The sequence below is a fragment of the Phyllostomus hastatus genome, unplaced genomic scaffold (genome assembly GCF_019186645.2).
Source record: "Phyllostomus hastatus isolate PE091 unplaced genomic scaffold, TTU_PhHast_1.1 phas_scaffold_501, whole genome shotgun sequence".
Classification (NCBI taxonomy): domain Eukaryota; kingdom Metazoa; phylum Chordata; class Mammalia; order Chiroptera; family Phyllostomidae; genus Phyllostomus; species Phyllostomus hastatus.
In genome coordinates, this window is record NW_025334033.1 from 11,982,039 (window position 1) to 11,997,523 (window position 15,485).

Genomic DNA, 15,485 nt, shown 5'->3' on the forward strand with positions numbered 1-15,485 from the left:
TGATTCAAATGTCCTTTTGTGATTGAGAATATTCTAGGTATTTGCCATTGTCCTTTAATTTTCTACTGGTCTTTGAAGTTTACAGTCTGATATTTAATATGTTTTAAAGAATATGTGTCATTCTATATGAGGTTCTATTATGTTGTTTAAAATACATGAACAGTCTCTTATGATTTGTTTTTCCAACTTGATACTGCCTGAAGACTTTGAATAGCTAGTGTATATGTTGCTTCTTTGTGTTTTCATGTTTCAACTGCTGGGATAAAGCTATCTTGTTACTAATAGTCTCTAAGTTAATAATTTCAACCAGCCATCAGGGTGAAAATAATATTCAAGTACATAATTGAATCTTGCTACAATATAAGGAAATCTGGCTATCCAAGCTAAATATGATTACTGTATTATTTCACTGGTTGGGCACAGCTTTAACACTGTGGTTAATAAGAGATAGAACTGAATTTAAAATCTTTAAATAGGTAAAATTCTTCAGAGACAAAGTCTGATATTAAATTCCTGTTGAAACACATCACAGATTTGTACCATCATATAGTTAACTTTACTTCCTTTTTTCCTTTCCAAAATACAGTTTTTTTACCAGGATCATTTCTTTGACTTATAGCTGTTTTTTGTAAATATTTATTTCCAAGGAGAAATTATGTTCTCATTGTGTAACCTATTATTACATTTATGGGTCTTAAATCTACACATCTAACCCTCACTTTATACCTAGTCTAGTTCCATATATGTATCTATAAATTATTTTCATGTTGATATCTTACTGTAACTCTAAGCTCAGTATACCTAAAGCAACATTTGCTTTCCCATACATTCCCAATTATTCCATTTTGGGTCAGGCACCATTATTTTTAGTTTCTATGCTAGGATTATAGAAACATTCTTAGACTCTTTCTATACCATTGTGCCATGTATTCATTCAGTTTGTCATTTGTAAATGTATTTGATTTACCTCTACTTAACAATTTTTCTGATATCTTCCTAGTCTAAGTCCTATAGCTTTGTACCTGACTAGACCCTGGAAATGCTGTGGAACATAAGGCAGATTAGATTCCTGATCTCTGTTTAAAAGAAATCATTACAACTGCCTATTGCCTCCTGTATGAAGTTCAAACTTCCTCTATTAAATAGAAACCAAGTCTCCACATTCAGATATCTTTCTAAATTATTGTGTTATAGCACACATAGCATCACTTTCTACTTACTTGTTTACATGTTTGTCTCCCTTAATACTCCTGAATTACTGGAAATGTAGATTGTAAATATATTTTTGTATCATAGTGCATAGCATATTTTCTGTCACACCAGTGAATCTTTGTTGGATAGATGGATGAAAAGCATAGTAGATTCTGGGTTGGTCAAAAATTCCTTTTTTTCCCCCATAAAATAGACACATTTTTCATTATTACCAATAATTTTACTGATTTGGGTATTTTCATTATGTTGGCTATCTCCTACATGGTATAACATTGACTGTTCTCAATTAATGTCTTGATTTGATCACTATCAACTTCAACTGGCCTACCCCACCTTGGAGCAACATCCAGAGAGAAATCTCCTGCGTGAAACTTTGCAAACCACTTTTGACACATTCAGTCTGTCACAGCACCTTCTCCATACACTGCACAAATCTTTTCTTTGTGTTTCAGTTGCTTTTTTACCCTCCTTGAAATAATAAAGCATAATATACCAAAAATGTTGCCTATCTTCTGTCTTATATTTAAATGGCTACACAAAAATTCACCAACTTTGATAAATTTTTTAAATGCATGCTGATATGACAGCTGTCACAATAACAATCTAACAAAATTGTGAAGTTAAAGACAACTAAGTGCTACTAGAGTTATCTTACAAAAAAAACAAAACAGTTTTTTGTCCAACCCAATACTTCTATATATTTCATGATTCCTTCTGTGATCTTGCCTAGTAGATATAGGAGGCCTTTTTATTTATTTATCTATTTATTTATTAAGTATTGATTTTAGAGAGAAAAAGGGAGGGAGGATGAGGGGGTGTATAGAGAGAAACAGATTTGTTCCACTTACTTATGCATTCATTGGTTGCTTCTTGTATGTGCTGTGACTGGAGATCGAACCTGCCATTCTTTATATTCTTTGAACTTTCTAATATAAATAGTCAAATTAATCTCTTTACTGTTTCCTAAATACTCCATCTTCATTCTTATTCTTTGAATATTTCTTACCTTCTCTCTGTCATGGTCCCATATATATGCCTCTTTTTTGAAATATCTTCTAGCTTTAATCCACACTAATTTTTCTGTTGTATGACTTTGTTTGCAAGTATTGCCTGACAGTTATGTAATTTACAGTTTGTTATATTAATCAGCATTATGCATTTTTTATTTATACTGTTAAATCCATTACTGTTTAATGTGAAGTTTGTCTGATGTCCACAACTTGACTGACAGTGTTGTGTAGTTGGCTCTTTTTCTCCCTCATTGTTTTTTTTTTAAGATTTTATTTATTTATTTTTAGAGAGAGAAGGGAGGGAGATAGAGAGAGAGAAACATCAATGTGCGGTTACTGAGGGTCATGGCCTGCAACCCAGGAATGTACCCTGACTGGGAATTGAACCTGCAACACTTTGGTTCGCAGCCCCCACTCAATCCGCTGAGCTATGCCAGCCAGGGCTTATCCCTCATTGTTTATAAGGGTTAGCTCTTTCTACAGAGATGAAAATTCTATATATAAGATAGCACAAATTACTATTTTACAAAGGACAGTTGTATGGTCATCCATTCTTACCGCTGATTTTCTGACTGTTGCTGAATATCACTGTAATTGTAGTATTAAAATTTTATAACTAAATTCATGGTAGTCAGATTATCAAATACTTAAAAAAAGAAACTTTATATATTGTTCTGTTGGAATATTATAATAGGCACAGATGGACCATCTCTTTGGTTAATATATCATGTCTGACAATATTAACTATATTTTGTAATAACTTTTTTCATAACTGATAAAAATTGAAAATGTTTTCTTGGAGGAAATAGTGTACTTTGAGCAACCCTCTTGTTAACTACAATAATATGTTTGTATACTTAAAAACAGCAGTTTCACATTGTATAAAGATAATTCAACTGCTCCAGATGTTTTGCCCATAGTAAATTTACATATTAAGAAGAAGAAAATATAGATTTCTATAAATCTCTTTTACTTTCTTACATTGGCATGATTTATAGGAAAGAGATAATAATAAAAAAGACCCAATTTTTTGTTTTGTGTTACTGTCATTAGGTAGGGTGTCCTCACAAATAGCTTACCTATTCTTTTTTTTTTTTAAGATGTTATTTATTTATTTTTCAAGAAGGGAAGGGAGGGAGAAAGAGAGGGAGCGAAACATTAATGTGTGTTTGCCTCTCAAGCACCCCCCAACAGGGACCTGGCCCGCAACCCAGGCATGTGCCCTTCACTGGGAATTGAACCAGCGACCCTTTGGTTTGTAGTCTGAGCTCAATCCACTGAGCCACACCAGTCAGGGCTGTTTATCTATTCTTGTTACTGTTTTTCCTTTTAACTCTTGTATATTCATTTATTTTTTTCTTTTTATCACATTTTCCATTTATTTATTACACATACTCAATCTTATTCTAGAATAATAGATTTGAGTGACCCCGTTTTTGTTTTGTTTTTGTGTTTTGTTTGTTTTTTTACTGGCCACACCACCCAGCTTTAAAAGTATTTTGTGTAAATGTGATTTGTTTTTTTAACTATTTTCCTGATTGACTCATCACTCAGCGACTAGAAATTTATTGGCCTGATGATGTGGTGAGGCATCTGTGGAATTAACTAATACCTCCATTTTTTTTCATTTGTACTTAACTTTGCTTTCCACTTAACTTTGCTTTCCAAGCAAAAGAAGTTATTTTTTCCCCTGAATGTCTCATTGCAAAAATTTTTACAATATAATTCCAAAAATTTTAGTCTTATTAAAAAAAGATTTTTATAATTTTTTTAAAATCTTAAATTCTTACACCATGAGGAATTTAATGTCATATTTTAGGGATTGGGATAAAATTTGCTTTATGTTACTTAAATTTAATATCAAAGTAGAGTTTAACATGTGTTTGTGAGTCAGATCATCGTTTTCCTAACTTTTATTTTTAATGCCTGGTTGTTGAGTAGCTTTATAGAGTAGGTGTTACATCTGTAGCTCTTCTTGATTTCTAGTTGTTAATGTGTATAATATGACAGCTTCATGTAGGTCAACTTTCTTAAGTATCCTCTACCATTGACTTTTAAATATCTGGTTTAGGGAATGGGAAAGAATAAATCAGAATTACTTGGGTTGTTTTTTCAAAAAATATACCATTAACGATTCTGATAGTTTACTCTCTGCCGTTACTCCTTGGAAATCAATTCATGGTTATAGTGAATCTCTGGTACTGAAGGAACTTAAGATGGTTCCCAGGTGTGTCAGTTTTCCTTAGTATCATGAAAGAAATAAGCCTGCATAGTATTTATTTGGTGTTATATTTTGAAAGTTATCAAAATTATTCATGGAAAGTAGTATATCATAAAGCAATAAATGACTACAAATTTCAAGTATATATTGTATCTAGTAATAAAAGTATTCTTCCCCATAAAGTGTTAAATTAGTCAAATACTTATATCAGAGAAGTCATTGATTAGGAAAACAATACTGAATATGGTGCCCTTTTCTGTAATAAAACATTAATACCTTTAAGTAGCAAGTACTAAAATTAACACAAAAGAGAAATTCTTAAATAAAAGTTATTTTCTGTCTTCATTCTTTTTCCTTTTTTCTTGAATAACCTTCATAAAATGTATCTTTTATTATACTCATTGTCCTGAGAGTGGCCAGGTTTCACTTGTTTACTTTCTGATCTGCCTTCAGTACAGGTTCCTTCTTTTTCTTCTCTCTCTATACTCTGGAATTAATCCTCTACCTACTTCACAGGCCGATTCTTTGATGAGAATGAATCCCCTGTTGATCCGCAGCATGGCTCTAAACTGGCGGATTATAATGGGGATGATGGTAACGTAGGTGAGTATGAGGCAGACAAGCAGGCTGAGCTGGCTTACAATGAGGAAGAAGATGGTGATGGTGGAGAGGAAGACGTCCAAGGTGAGCGTGGGCCTGATCTCCATGCTGTAACCATGAAACCCACCATTCCAATTTGGTTGAATTTGTGTAGAATTTTCCCGCTTATTAGCACCAGTATGGTCTTAATGCAGATTCCATTTGGTGCAGTTTGATCCTTGGTAGGTAAAATTGATCCCATTTGGTGCAGTTTTTCAATTTTGTTTTAAAAACTATTTTATGATAGTGGCATTAGTAGATTTGTAGATAAATTATTTTAATTATTTTTTATTTTTAGTTATATGTGTTATTGATATAGTTTGAAACTCAGAATCTTGAGAAGTTTTAGAATTAAATTGTTTTAAATGGCTCTTGACTTTGCCTTAGGCAAATTTATTCCCAGAAAATAATTCTTTTCCAGTTTCTCATCTGAAAGCATTTCAGTTATTCTAGATACAAATATTGACCAGACAGCCTTTTTGTTATCAGGGAAGCCACAAAAGGAATAGTCAGGAGATAAGATTATTTCACTGCTGATTCAGCATAGAAAGAGCTGTTTTTGAAATTTTTTCTGAGGCTTAAAATTTATATTTAACAATCAGTTTGTGAAGATTTGTCTGTTTTATGTTTAATACACAGATTCAACATATTTTTCTTGTTAATTGTGTTACTTCTGAGCTTTTAACCTAGAATCTACCTGTGTGCATGCAGCCCTATCCATGCATGCATATCAGAGTATGTTGCTTTATTGCAAGTTTTAGGACTGTTTTCTGCCTACTTACATCATTTAGTAGTACTTATGGAGTTTTTTTTCTATAAAACTATTAATTTTCTTTTAAAGTTAATACATGTATTTTAGATTTTATATTATGCATGAAATATTTTTTTAATGTAACCTGTCTTGATTTATTCCTTAGCTCTTTTTAATTAAATTTTATTTAGGTTCATGACAAGAATTGTTTTTATAAAACTCAGAAGAAAACATAGTTGTCCTAGAATACTAGATAGTTAATAGAAAAAGGGAAGCCAAAGCTCTGACTTCCACCTAGGCATTGCTTTGATAGCCCATTCTAGTTTTGGGAGAATGGTCATTGGGACTAGAAAAGAGATTAATAAATGTTAAGAGTTATTTAAGGATACATTAAATGAAAACTTCTCAACACTTTTTGGTACTTTTGAATAAATTATACTCTCCTCTTCTATACTCTCATCCATCTTCATAAATTACACCATTTTTTTCTTATTGTTTTTGTGACTTATTTGGATTACATTTACTTGCAGTTATTTGTCATGTTGCTTTAAGGCCTTTTCTTAAATTTATATCATATCTCCAGTTAGAATTTAAGCTCTCTGAGTGCAGGAATTTTTATTTATTTTGCTTACTGTTGAGTTTGTATCCTTTTCTGCCTTCATATTTCTCCCCACCCCCCAGAGGGCCCTCAGTAAATGTTAAGTGATATTTTTCCCCTTTCTCATTTAATTTTTATTCTTGTAACTGTGACTAGGGTAATAACCCTTTATCTTCTGGTCTCATAAGCTTGCTTGGTTTACATTTTAAACATTTCTAATTTTCTTTCAGAAGGGCTGCCATCATTTCAGGTAATTTTGAGGTTTTCTTTAGTTAATTTCAACAATAATTAAAAATCATTTCTTATATTTTGGCTATCTTAAAGGTGATGGCCTTTATTATAGAACTTTAGTTTAATATTTTTGTGGCTTTTATCCATAGCAGATACATTTATTTTTAGTGCCTTCTGTCTCTCTTTTGGTACCCTCCTCCCTTGCCTACCCTCAGTTCTCATTGCCACTTTCCACTGTAGGCCCTCAGTACCCTCATGCTGCCCTGCCTTTACTTTCACAAGAAAATTAATTTATTGATTCATTCATTAATTCAAGAAATATAAGGAAATGACCTAGGATGATATCCTTAGTGAAGTAGGAAAGAAATTGGTAAATTTTTGTTTTCTTCATTTGCAAGTGAATCTTACCTTGAACTGAGGTTTACCATTTAACATTTTTATCTCATTTTGGGGTTCACTAAATGATAGCAGCAGACGAGACGGCAGCTACCAAGGGTACTCCCTTATCATAAAGAACAGAAAGATGCAAAAACATCAGCTCCAGCAACTAAAGAGGGATAAGTTTGGGTGAAATGACTAAAAAGAAATACTGAAGACCCAAATAATTTTAAACATGTTTTCATGTTTAATTTTTTTATTGTTGTTCAAGTACAGTTGTCTCTGTTTTCACCCCACAACACCCCCCCACCCACCCATCCCCGCCTTCCACCTCCAAACGCACCTGCTTTGGCTTTGTCCATGTGTCTCTTATACATGTTCCTTGATGGCCCTGCCCTATTATCCCTCTTCCCCCTCCTCTCTGGTAAAAATTTTAAGTATAGTATTTAACTGTTCAAAAAGTAGGGAGGAGATATTATGGTTATTCCCTAGTTAAGTTTGAATATTTGGAATTTAAAAGCATAGCTTCAGTGTAGAAATAATAGTTGTTTCCAGGCCAGTTTGCACTTGTAGCAAAAGCAGGCAGTAGCGTGGAAAAATACATTAGCCTGACAATTGGGAGATCAACTGGGTATTGCTTTTCAAGTCAGTGAAACTCTCTGGGCCAAAATTTCTTCATCTGTAATGTGAGAGTATTGAACTAGTGTTCTCAGTGCTAAAATATTGTGGTTATTACACTCACAGTGGCACCACTATATATAACACAAGTATTATGGGAAAATGTATTTCAGATTTCAGCATGCCTGAAAAACATCTTCCCTCAAACCCAGGAAAGAAAATGGAAACTACTCCAGCCATTGAGATTCTGCAGCCAGAGTTATCTGCTCTCTCTGGTATTAGTTTTTTTTCCTCAGGGTGTTGTGTACCTGAGATTAGAGATTCCAGCTGTAGGACGGGGATTCTGGCTTCAGCTAAAGACAATCTGGCTTTGGTCTCCAAAACCCTGAATTATGAAATGGAGGTTTCGGCAGGACCTCTGCCATAGCAAGCTAAAGGATTCCAGGTTTAACTCTAATGCCTCTTCATACATATTGATTATTTGGTTCAGCACTATCTACAGTGTTTTCTTGTGGAATTAAGTGGAGCCTAATGTTCCTGTGTTTACAATCCTGCCTTATTTTGGTTTGAAGTTCCTGGTTTCCTGAAACATCCTAAAATAAATATATTTACATTGGTATAAAAAAATGTTTTCTTGGCTTCTTAAAGAAAATTGTGGGACTTCCGGCAAGATGGAGGCATAGGAGGGGCGGAGAGGAGCAGCTGAGCGTGGGTCTTGGTGCGCGGAGAACAGGGAGAACTGGGTGCATAAGGCAACCGGGAGCGCGTAAGGCATCTGGGGCATGCAAGATCGCAGCGGGTGGACCCTGAGTACACAAGCGGCAGCTGGCAGACCCAGTGAGGTGGCGATTGTGGACAGGGCAGAGCTCGAAACCCAGGATCCCAGAGAAGGGACTGAGGTCCCAGGAGAATGGAGCTACCGCCATTATTCCCCCCTGCCCCCACATACAACGTCACAATCTAGCGACTGGGGTGCCCAGCCCAGGTGAACACCTAAGGCTCTGCCCCTCACCGTAACAGGAGTGACCAGACCAGAGAGAGAGAGAGAGAGAGAGAGAGAGGGAATGTCTCAAACAGAAAAACAGATCAATGCCCCAGGACTCATCCCTCATCCTTTTGAGCAACCAAGAGATAGCCAATCTATCAGATGCACAGTTCAAAACACTGGTGATCAGGAAGCTCACAGAATTGGTTGATTTTGGGCGCAAATTAGATGAAAAAATGCAGGTTACCATAAAAGAGATGAAGGAAGATGCACGGAGAACCAATAGTGATGGGAAGGAAACTGGGACTCAAAACAATAGAGTGGACCAGAAGGAAGATAGAATCAACCAAGCAGGAAAGAATGAAGAAATAAGAATCCAAAAAAAAAATGAGGAGAAGCTTAGGAACCTCCAGGACATCTTTAAACGTTCCAACATACGAATTATAGGAGTACCAGAAGGGGAAGAGGAAAAGCAACAGATTGAACACGTATTTGAACAAATAATAAAGGAGAACTTCCCCACTCTGGCAAAGGAAATAGACTTCCAGGAAATCCAGGAAGCTCAGAGAGCCCCAAAGAAGTTGGACCCAAGAAGAAACACACCAAGGCACATCATAATTACATTAGCCAAGGTAAAAAATGAAGGAGAGAATCTTAGAAGCAGCAAGAGATATGGGGACAGTAACCTACAAAGGAGTTCCCATCAGACTGTCAGCTGATCTCTCAAAAGAGATCTTACAGGCAAGAAGGGGCTGGAAAGAAATATTCCAAGTCATGAAAGACAAGGACCTATATCCCAGATTGCTCTATCCAGCAAAGCTTTCATTTAGAATGGAAGGGCAGATAAAGTGCTTCTCAGATAAGGTCAAGTTCAAGGAGTTCCTCATCACCAAGCCCTTATTTTATGAAATGTTAAAGGGACTTATCTAAGAAAAGAAGACTAAAAAAAACACAAACATGTATAGTAAAAGGACAGCAAACTCACAATTATTAACAACCACACCTAAAGCAAAACCAAAAGAAACTAAGCAAACAACTAGAACAGGAACAGAACCACAGAAATGTAGATCACATGGAGGGTTAGCAACAGGGGAGTGGGAGGAGAAGAGGGGGGGAAAAGGTACAGAGAATAAGTAGCATAGATTGTAGGTTGAAAATAGATAGGGGGAGGGTAAGAATAGTATGGGAAATGTTGAAGCTAAAGAACTTATAAGTATGACACATGGACATGACTAAGGGGGGGATATGGGTGGGAGAGGGTGTACAGGAGGGTGGAAGGGAGTGAAGGGGGGAAATGGGACAACTGTAATAGCATAATCAATAAAATATATTAAAAAAAGAAAAAAAGAAAATTGTGGAAAGACTGCACATCTGATGATGTATCTTTTAATTTATTCTTCATTGTAATAAGGAGATGGATATTTACAAATTCCATGTACTCTTATCTTTAATCTCATAGAGGTTCCAAATTTGTTTAATAGGATATGAAATGCATATTACTGAGTATATCTATGGAAGGAAGCTTAGCATAGTACTTAAGTGCCTGATTCTAAATAGGACTGCCTGGATTTGAATTCCAGCTGTTCCACTTACTAGTTCTGCCACCTGTGAATTACATAACCTCTATGCCTCAATTTCCTCATCTGTGAAATAAGGATAAATACAGTTACCTAACTTAACAGTTATGTGGATTATATGATTTAAATATTTGTTCAGCATTTACAACACAGTCTTTCACACTGTAACATTATTGTAAGTGTTTGTCGAATAAAATAATGATTTAAAAAGTAAAAGCAAATCTAGACCTTTTTCCTCTGGGTTGCCTGATTTAGGGATAATGGCACTTTAGACTATAGATTAATCTGTATGTTTTAATGGAACCTCAATGCTTGGTAGAACTTGCATTGTGGCAGTGTTCCTTTCTTAACCTCAAAAGTAATTTAAAAATTATTTAATACATTATTAATATCTTTATATTTCTTTAATAGTCATGTTGTGAAGTATACAGATTTTGCTACTTTGTAAAGTGAAATAAAACATTAGTTCATATAATTATATTTAGTGGTTATTATTCTACATCAGATTTGATTAGCTAATTTCATCACACTTTAACAGATAAATGCATAAGTTGTTAGTAGAAAGTTGAATTCCGGTTAGAATAGCTACACTGAAAAGGGACTCTACTTAATGTAAATGATAGCTCAATGTAAGAAAGATAATATTCCAAAAGTCCTCTGAAATTCTGAAAAACAATATGAAGGCACCATATTAAAACTTTGCTAAAGAGCATAAATTAATAAAAAACAACAAGCTTCTCCTTAAATTTATAGAGGACCTTGAAAGACTGCCTTCATATGCACTACTTTATTTTGAGACAAAAAACAGCTGTTATTCTTATTCTACTGAGAAGGTAATTAGAGATCTAAAGAGGTTTAGGAACTACATCATGTTTGTTGAGTGTCTAAGCCAGGACTAGAATTCATTTTTTTTCTATTCTTAGATCTTTGCACTTACTTTCTCTTTATAATTACTCATTTAAGAAAACCAAAAAGTAACAGTATTTTTTCAATAACTTGCCTGTTAAATTTCTCCAAGTTCTTTATATAATAGCTTTCCCCAGCACTTCATGGTAATTGTCTTCATTTAATTACTAAAGTCTTGAAAGATGTATTTATAGCTATAGGTAAGGTCCCATCACATGGATCCTAGGTGCCGATGATTCTTTTCCTTTTTAAAATCAAAGATAACTTTACAAAGTAAAAGATAATTTTAAAATACAAATGTGATTATGGATATAATGTCAGCTTTTACACGTAATAGATTTGGGGTTTTCATAAAAAGATAATCCAAGCCCTGACTGGGTTGCTCAGTTGTTTAGAGTGTTTTCCATATGCCAAGGTTGTGGGTTAGATCCCTGGTCAGGGCACATACAAGAAGCAACCAGTGAATGCATAAATAAGTGGAACAACAAATCGATGTTTCTCTTTCTCCCTTCTTCTCTCTCTACAATTTAAAAAAAAAGCTATGAGATCAGTTTGTTAGAATATGATATAAAACAGGTTTCTGCAATTCTTTTTTTTTTAAGATTTTATTTATTTATTTTTAGAGAGGGAAGGGAGGGGGGGAGAGAGAGAGAGAGGGAGAGAGAGAGAGAGAGAGAGAGAGAGAGAGAGAGAGAGGGAAACATCAATGTGCGGTTGCTGGGGGCTGTGGCCTGCAAGCCAGGCATGTGGGAATCGAACCTGCGATGCTTTGGTTCGCAGCCCGCACTCAATCCACTGAGCTACGCCAGCCAGGGCCAGTTTTCTGCAATTCTAAATGAGAATTTCTATAAGTTAAAGATGACAGTTACTGAAAGGAAAGTTTGTCATTTTTTATGAAAAAATGTGAAGAAATAAACACATCATTATGAAAAATTAATACATAAAACATATACCACATGGGGACTGAATCCACAACCTAGGCAATATGCCCTGACCAGGAATTGAAGCATTGACCTTTCACTTTGTGGGATGATGCCCAACTAACTGAGCCACACCAGCCAGGGCAAGAAGTCATTTTTCAAGACTCGAGGAACCAAAAGATGTCATTTTTAAAAGCCATGTACTAAAAAGGGAACCTCTTAGGCTTGGATTGAAATACTTTTCATTCTTATTCTAACATTTTAATACTCTAAGCAATCTTATTTCAAAACCTGTAGTTTAGAAAAGAAGAAAAATAAAATTAGAAAAGAAGAGAAGGGTTGCTATTGTCAGATAAACTGACAGTAAAGTGACAGGTGATACCCATGAAGGACTCAGAAAAACCTGTGACTAGCCGAATAAGTCAAAACTCCAAAGCATTATACAGAGTTGCTTAATATAGTTACTCAAAGTGACTTTGCGGACTTACTGTCTAACAATATGATGTAATTAATTTTCTTTTTGGTAGAGCAAAGGTTAAGTTTTGGATTGTATACTCCACTTAGGGAGTTAACTGGTAAGCTCTTTGCAGAGAAACAAAGAAATTCACTAAAATGTTAAATGTTGAGATCATGAGTTACTTTTACTTTCTTTAAGATTTTATTTATTTTTAGAGAGTGGGGAAGGGAGGGAGAAAGAGAGAAACATCAATGCGTGGTTGCCTCTCGAGCACCAGGTACTAGAGACCTGGCCTGCAACCCAGGCATGTGCCCCACCCAGCAGCCCTTTGGTTTGCAGGCCCATACTCAATCCACTGAGCTACACCAGCCAGGCTGAGTTATTTTTATTTTCTAAATTTTACCTGATGACTATGGATTAATTTTATAATTAGAAAAAATAATTGGTTTTTAGAGGCATGAAAATATATACAGAATGGTTTCTACCCGTTTTAATTAAAAGGACTGAACTTCATCTATATAGAGATAATATATAAACAGATAAACTCCTCAACATTTGTGGGTTCCTAAAGTTTTCTTGGCTGTATTTGTCTATCTTCCTCCCTCCCTCCCCTCCCTCCTTCCTTCCATCCATCCATCATTAAAAGATTTGCTAAAATTAAGTAGTATTAATTTTCCAAAATAGGTACAGACTTTTTGCTCTTTAGCCAAGCAACTGAGAAATAGAACACTATTTGCTGAAGGTGTAAAATAACAAGCAAAAAAATTACCTTAAAACTACCTGAAAAAAAGAGACATTTTTTACATTGTATTTCTGCAATTTTAAAAATAATATTCTTGATACACAATTATTTCCCTTTCAGATGATGAAGAACGAGAACTTCAAATGGATCCTGGAGATTATGGAAAGCAACGTTTAAATGATGTCCTTTAAGTCCTAAAGAAGAACTTCAGAAAACCTAAAGTGCTGTAAAATGGAATCATTTCTACTTTGTGTTTTTTGACTTTTGTTGTAAAGATCAGTTGTATCAGTTGTAAAGATACATTGAGATAGATTTAAGGAAAAATTTTAATGAAGGAATGTACCCATGTACATATATGAACTTTTTCATACTGTATTAGTAAAGCAGAGACCTTTTTGGATGAGCCAAAAAAAAAAAAAAAAGTAAGCAAAACAGGTGTCTTTGCATTTAAAGCAAACTAATGTATGTTTTACATTTTATTGAGCCTAATTCTTTACACAAATGTACAAACAGGAAAAAATGATTGTACTGTTTGTAAGTTGCACACAAGATAACCACAGTGAGAACAGTTATTCAGCTGAAAAACTTTTTGTATACTAATATATTCTTGTTAGCCCAACAGGTGTTATGTTCTATCTTACCCCTTATCTCATGTTCTTCCAGGAATTATACCTAGAATAATAGTTAGATAAAAAGGGGGAACGTGGAAACCAAACATTGGGCAGCATGTATGCAAAATCACTTCTCTACTCCTTTTATTTTACATGAGTGTGGCTGTGTTTCGGCAGGTAAGCTGGCAGCTGAGGCCTGATGAAAGTTGAAATAACCTGCAAAGATACAATATTTATGAGTTATACCTTAGTTCATGAAATTGTGAAATGCATGATTGACAATATATTTTCAATTTTTATTTTTCTTACATAATACCAGTACTGTTTAACTATAACTAGCACTGGCTAAAATTTTTATATTTTCAGAGTTCAAGTTGGTGAATATATTCATGATTTAAATGCCAGATTCTGAAAGAGTCTAGATCAACTTTGAGATGAATCTGCAATCAGTATTTCAAAGTTCCTCTGGTACTTTTAGTGATATAATTTGATGAGACTTTTTCAGAATTACTAAGTAAGGCGTTTTAACAGATTTTTATTAATGCACAGATAAATAGAAGTACAGTGAGGTCTACAGCCATTTTATTAAAATAGCTTAAAAGTTTGTAATAAAGATGAAGAATCTTTGTAATTATCTAAATGTTAGTTAAGAACCCATAAACCTCATATTTGCTAGTGTTACAAAATTATTTTAAATGCTTTGTCTTTTGACACTTTTCAGTAGACTATGTAAGCTAGATAATCCTTGTTTTCTGAGTTAAAGTACTTTAAACCTAACTCCCCAACCCCAAAATAAAAGGTTTTGATCATAAGGAGTAATTTAAGGTTGCTAACTCTGTGTTTCAGAAGGGCTACTGGTAATTGCACATAAACATGAAATGCTCTTACCCCTCCACCTGCCCCCCCCCCATACTCAGGTCCTAGTCAAAATTCAAATTTTAGAGATTTTTTAAAGGTTTTTCACTTATTGGAGGTACAAAAATTATTAGACTTTAGTTTAGAAATTATTAAGCAACCAGGAAAAGATATAGTGATTTACTAAAATTGTTTTTTCTACCATATCAAAGTATGGAATTCATGCCTTTGCTATGAGTAGAGTCAGGCTTATAAATGAATAGGTGTGATAATTCACATAATTTTTTTAAATGGAGTTAAAGGGAATTAACATATACCTTATGGGCATTAGGATGGGACAGTAAATCTAAAATACACTCCTAGTAATAGCTTATGTTTAATACTGTAAAATCTTTGCAAATGAAAACCATGAAATTTCCTGCCTTAGTTCTTTTGTCATAAAAACAATCACTTGGTTATATGGTAGCTGTTACTTATGCAGCCAAATTTCTTCAGTTAGCAGTGTAGACATTTTATAAACTGAGAAATCTTAGACCAATTGATAATATTTCCAACTGTATTAACATTTTAATGCTATAAAATATTATGTGAGTCTCTTAAAATTCTGACATTCTACAGTCTGTATTAGACATGCTGGTTTTGTAATGTTTTACTCTGCCTTAAGATTTAGGTTTTTAAACGTATTTTTGCCCTGAATTAAGTGTTAATTTGATGAAAACTCTGCTTTTGAAATCATCACTTACTGGGTTCTAATAAATTAAAAATTAAACTTGC

General features: G+C 34.2%; 1 protein-coding gene across 3 annotated transcripts in view; it reads left to right on the forward strand.

The window, feature by feature from the left end:
• The window catches only part of GOLM2 (golgi membrane protein 2), a 108,171-nt gene extending 92,686 nt beyond the window's left edge, over window positions 1–15,485 (forward strand). Inside the window, exons 9-11 of one of the 3 annotated variants that reach the window (XM_045822752.1) lie at window positions 4,960–5,127; window positions 6,662–6,681; window positions 13,366–15,485. In XM_045822752.1, coding sequence (XP_045678708.1) covers window positions 4,960–5,127; window positions 6,662–6,681; window positions 13,366–13,422 — 245 coding nt within the window. In that variant the 3' untranslated portion in view covers window positions 13,423–15,485. The remainder of the gene's footprint in view (window positions 1–4,959; window positions 5,128–6,661; window positions 6,682–13,365) is intronic. The other 2 variants (XM_045822753.1, XM_045822754.1) reach the window with 2 other exon arrangements.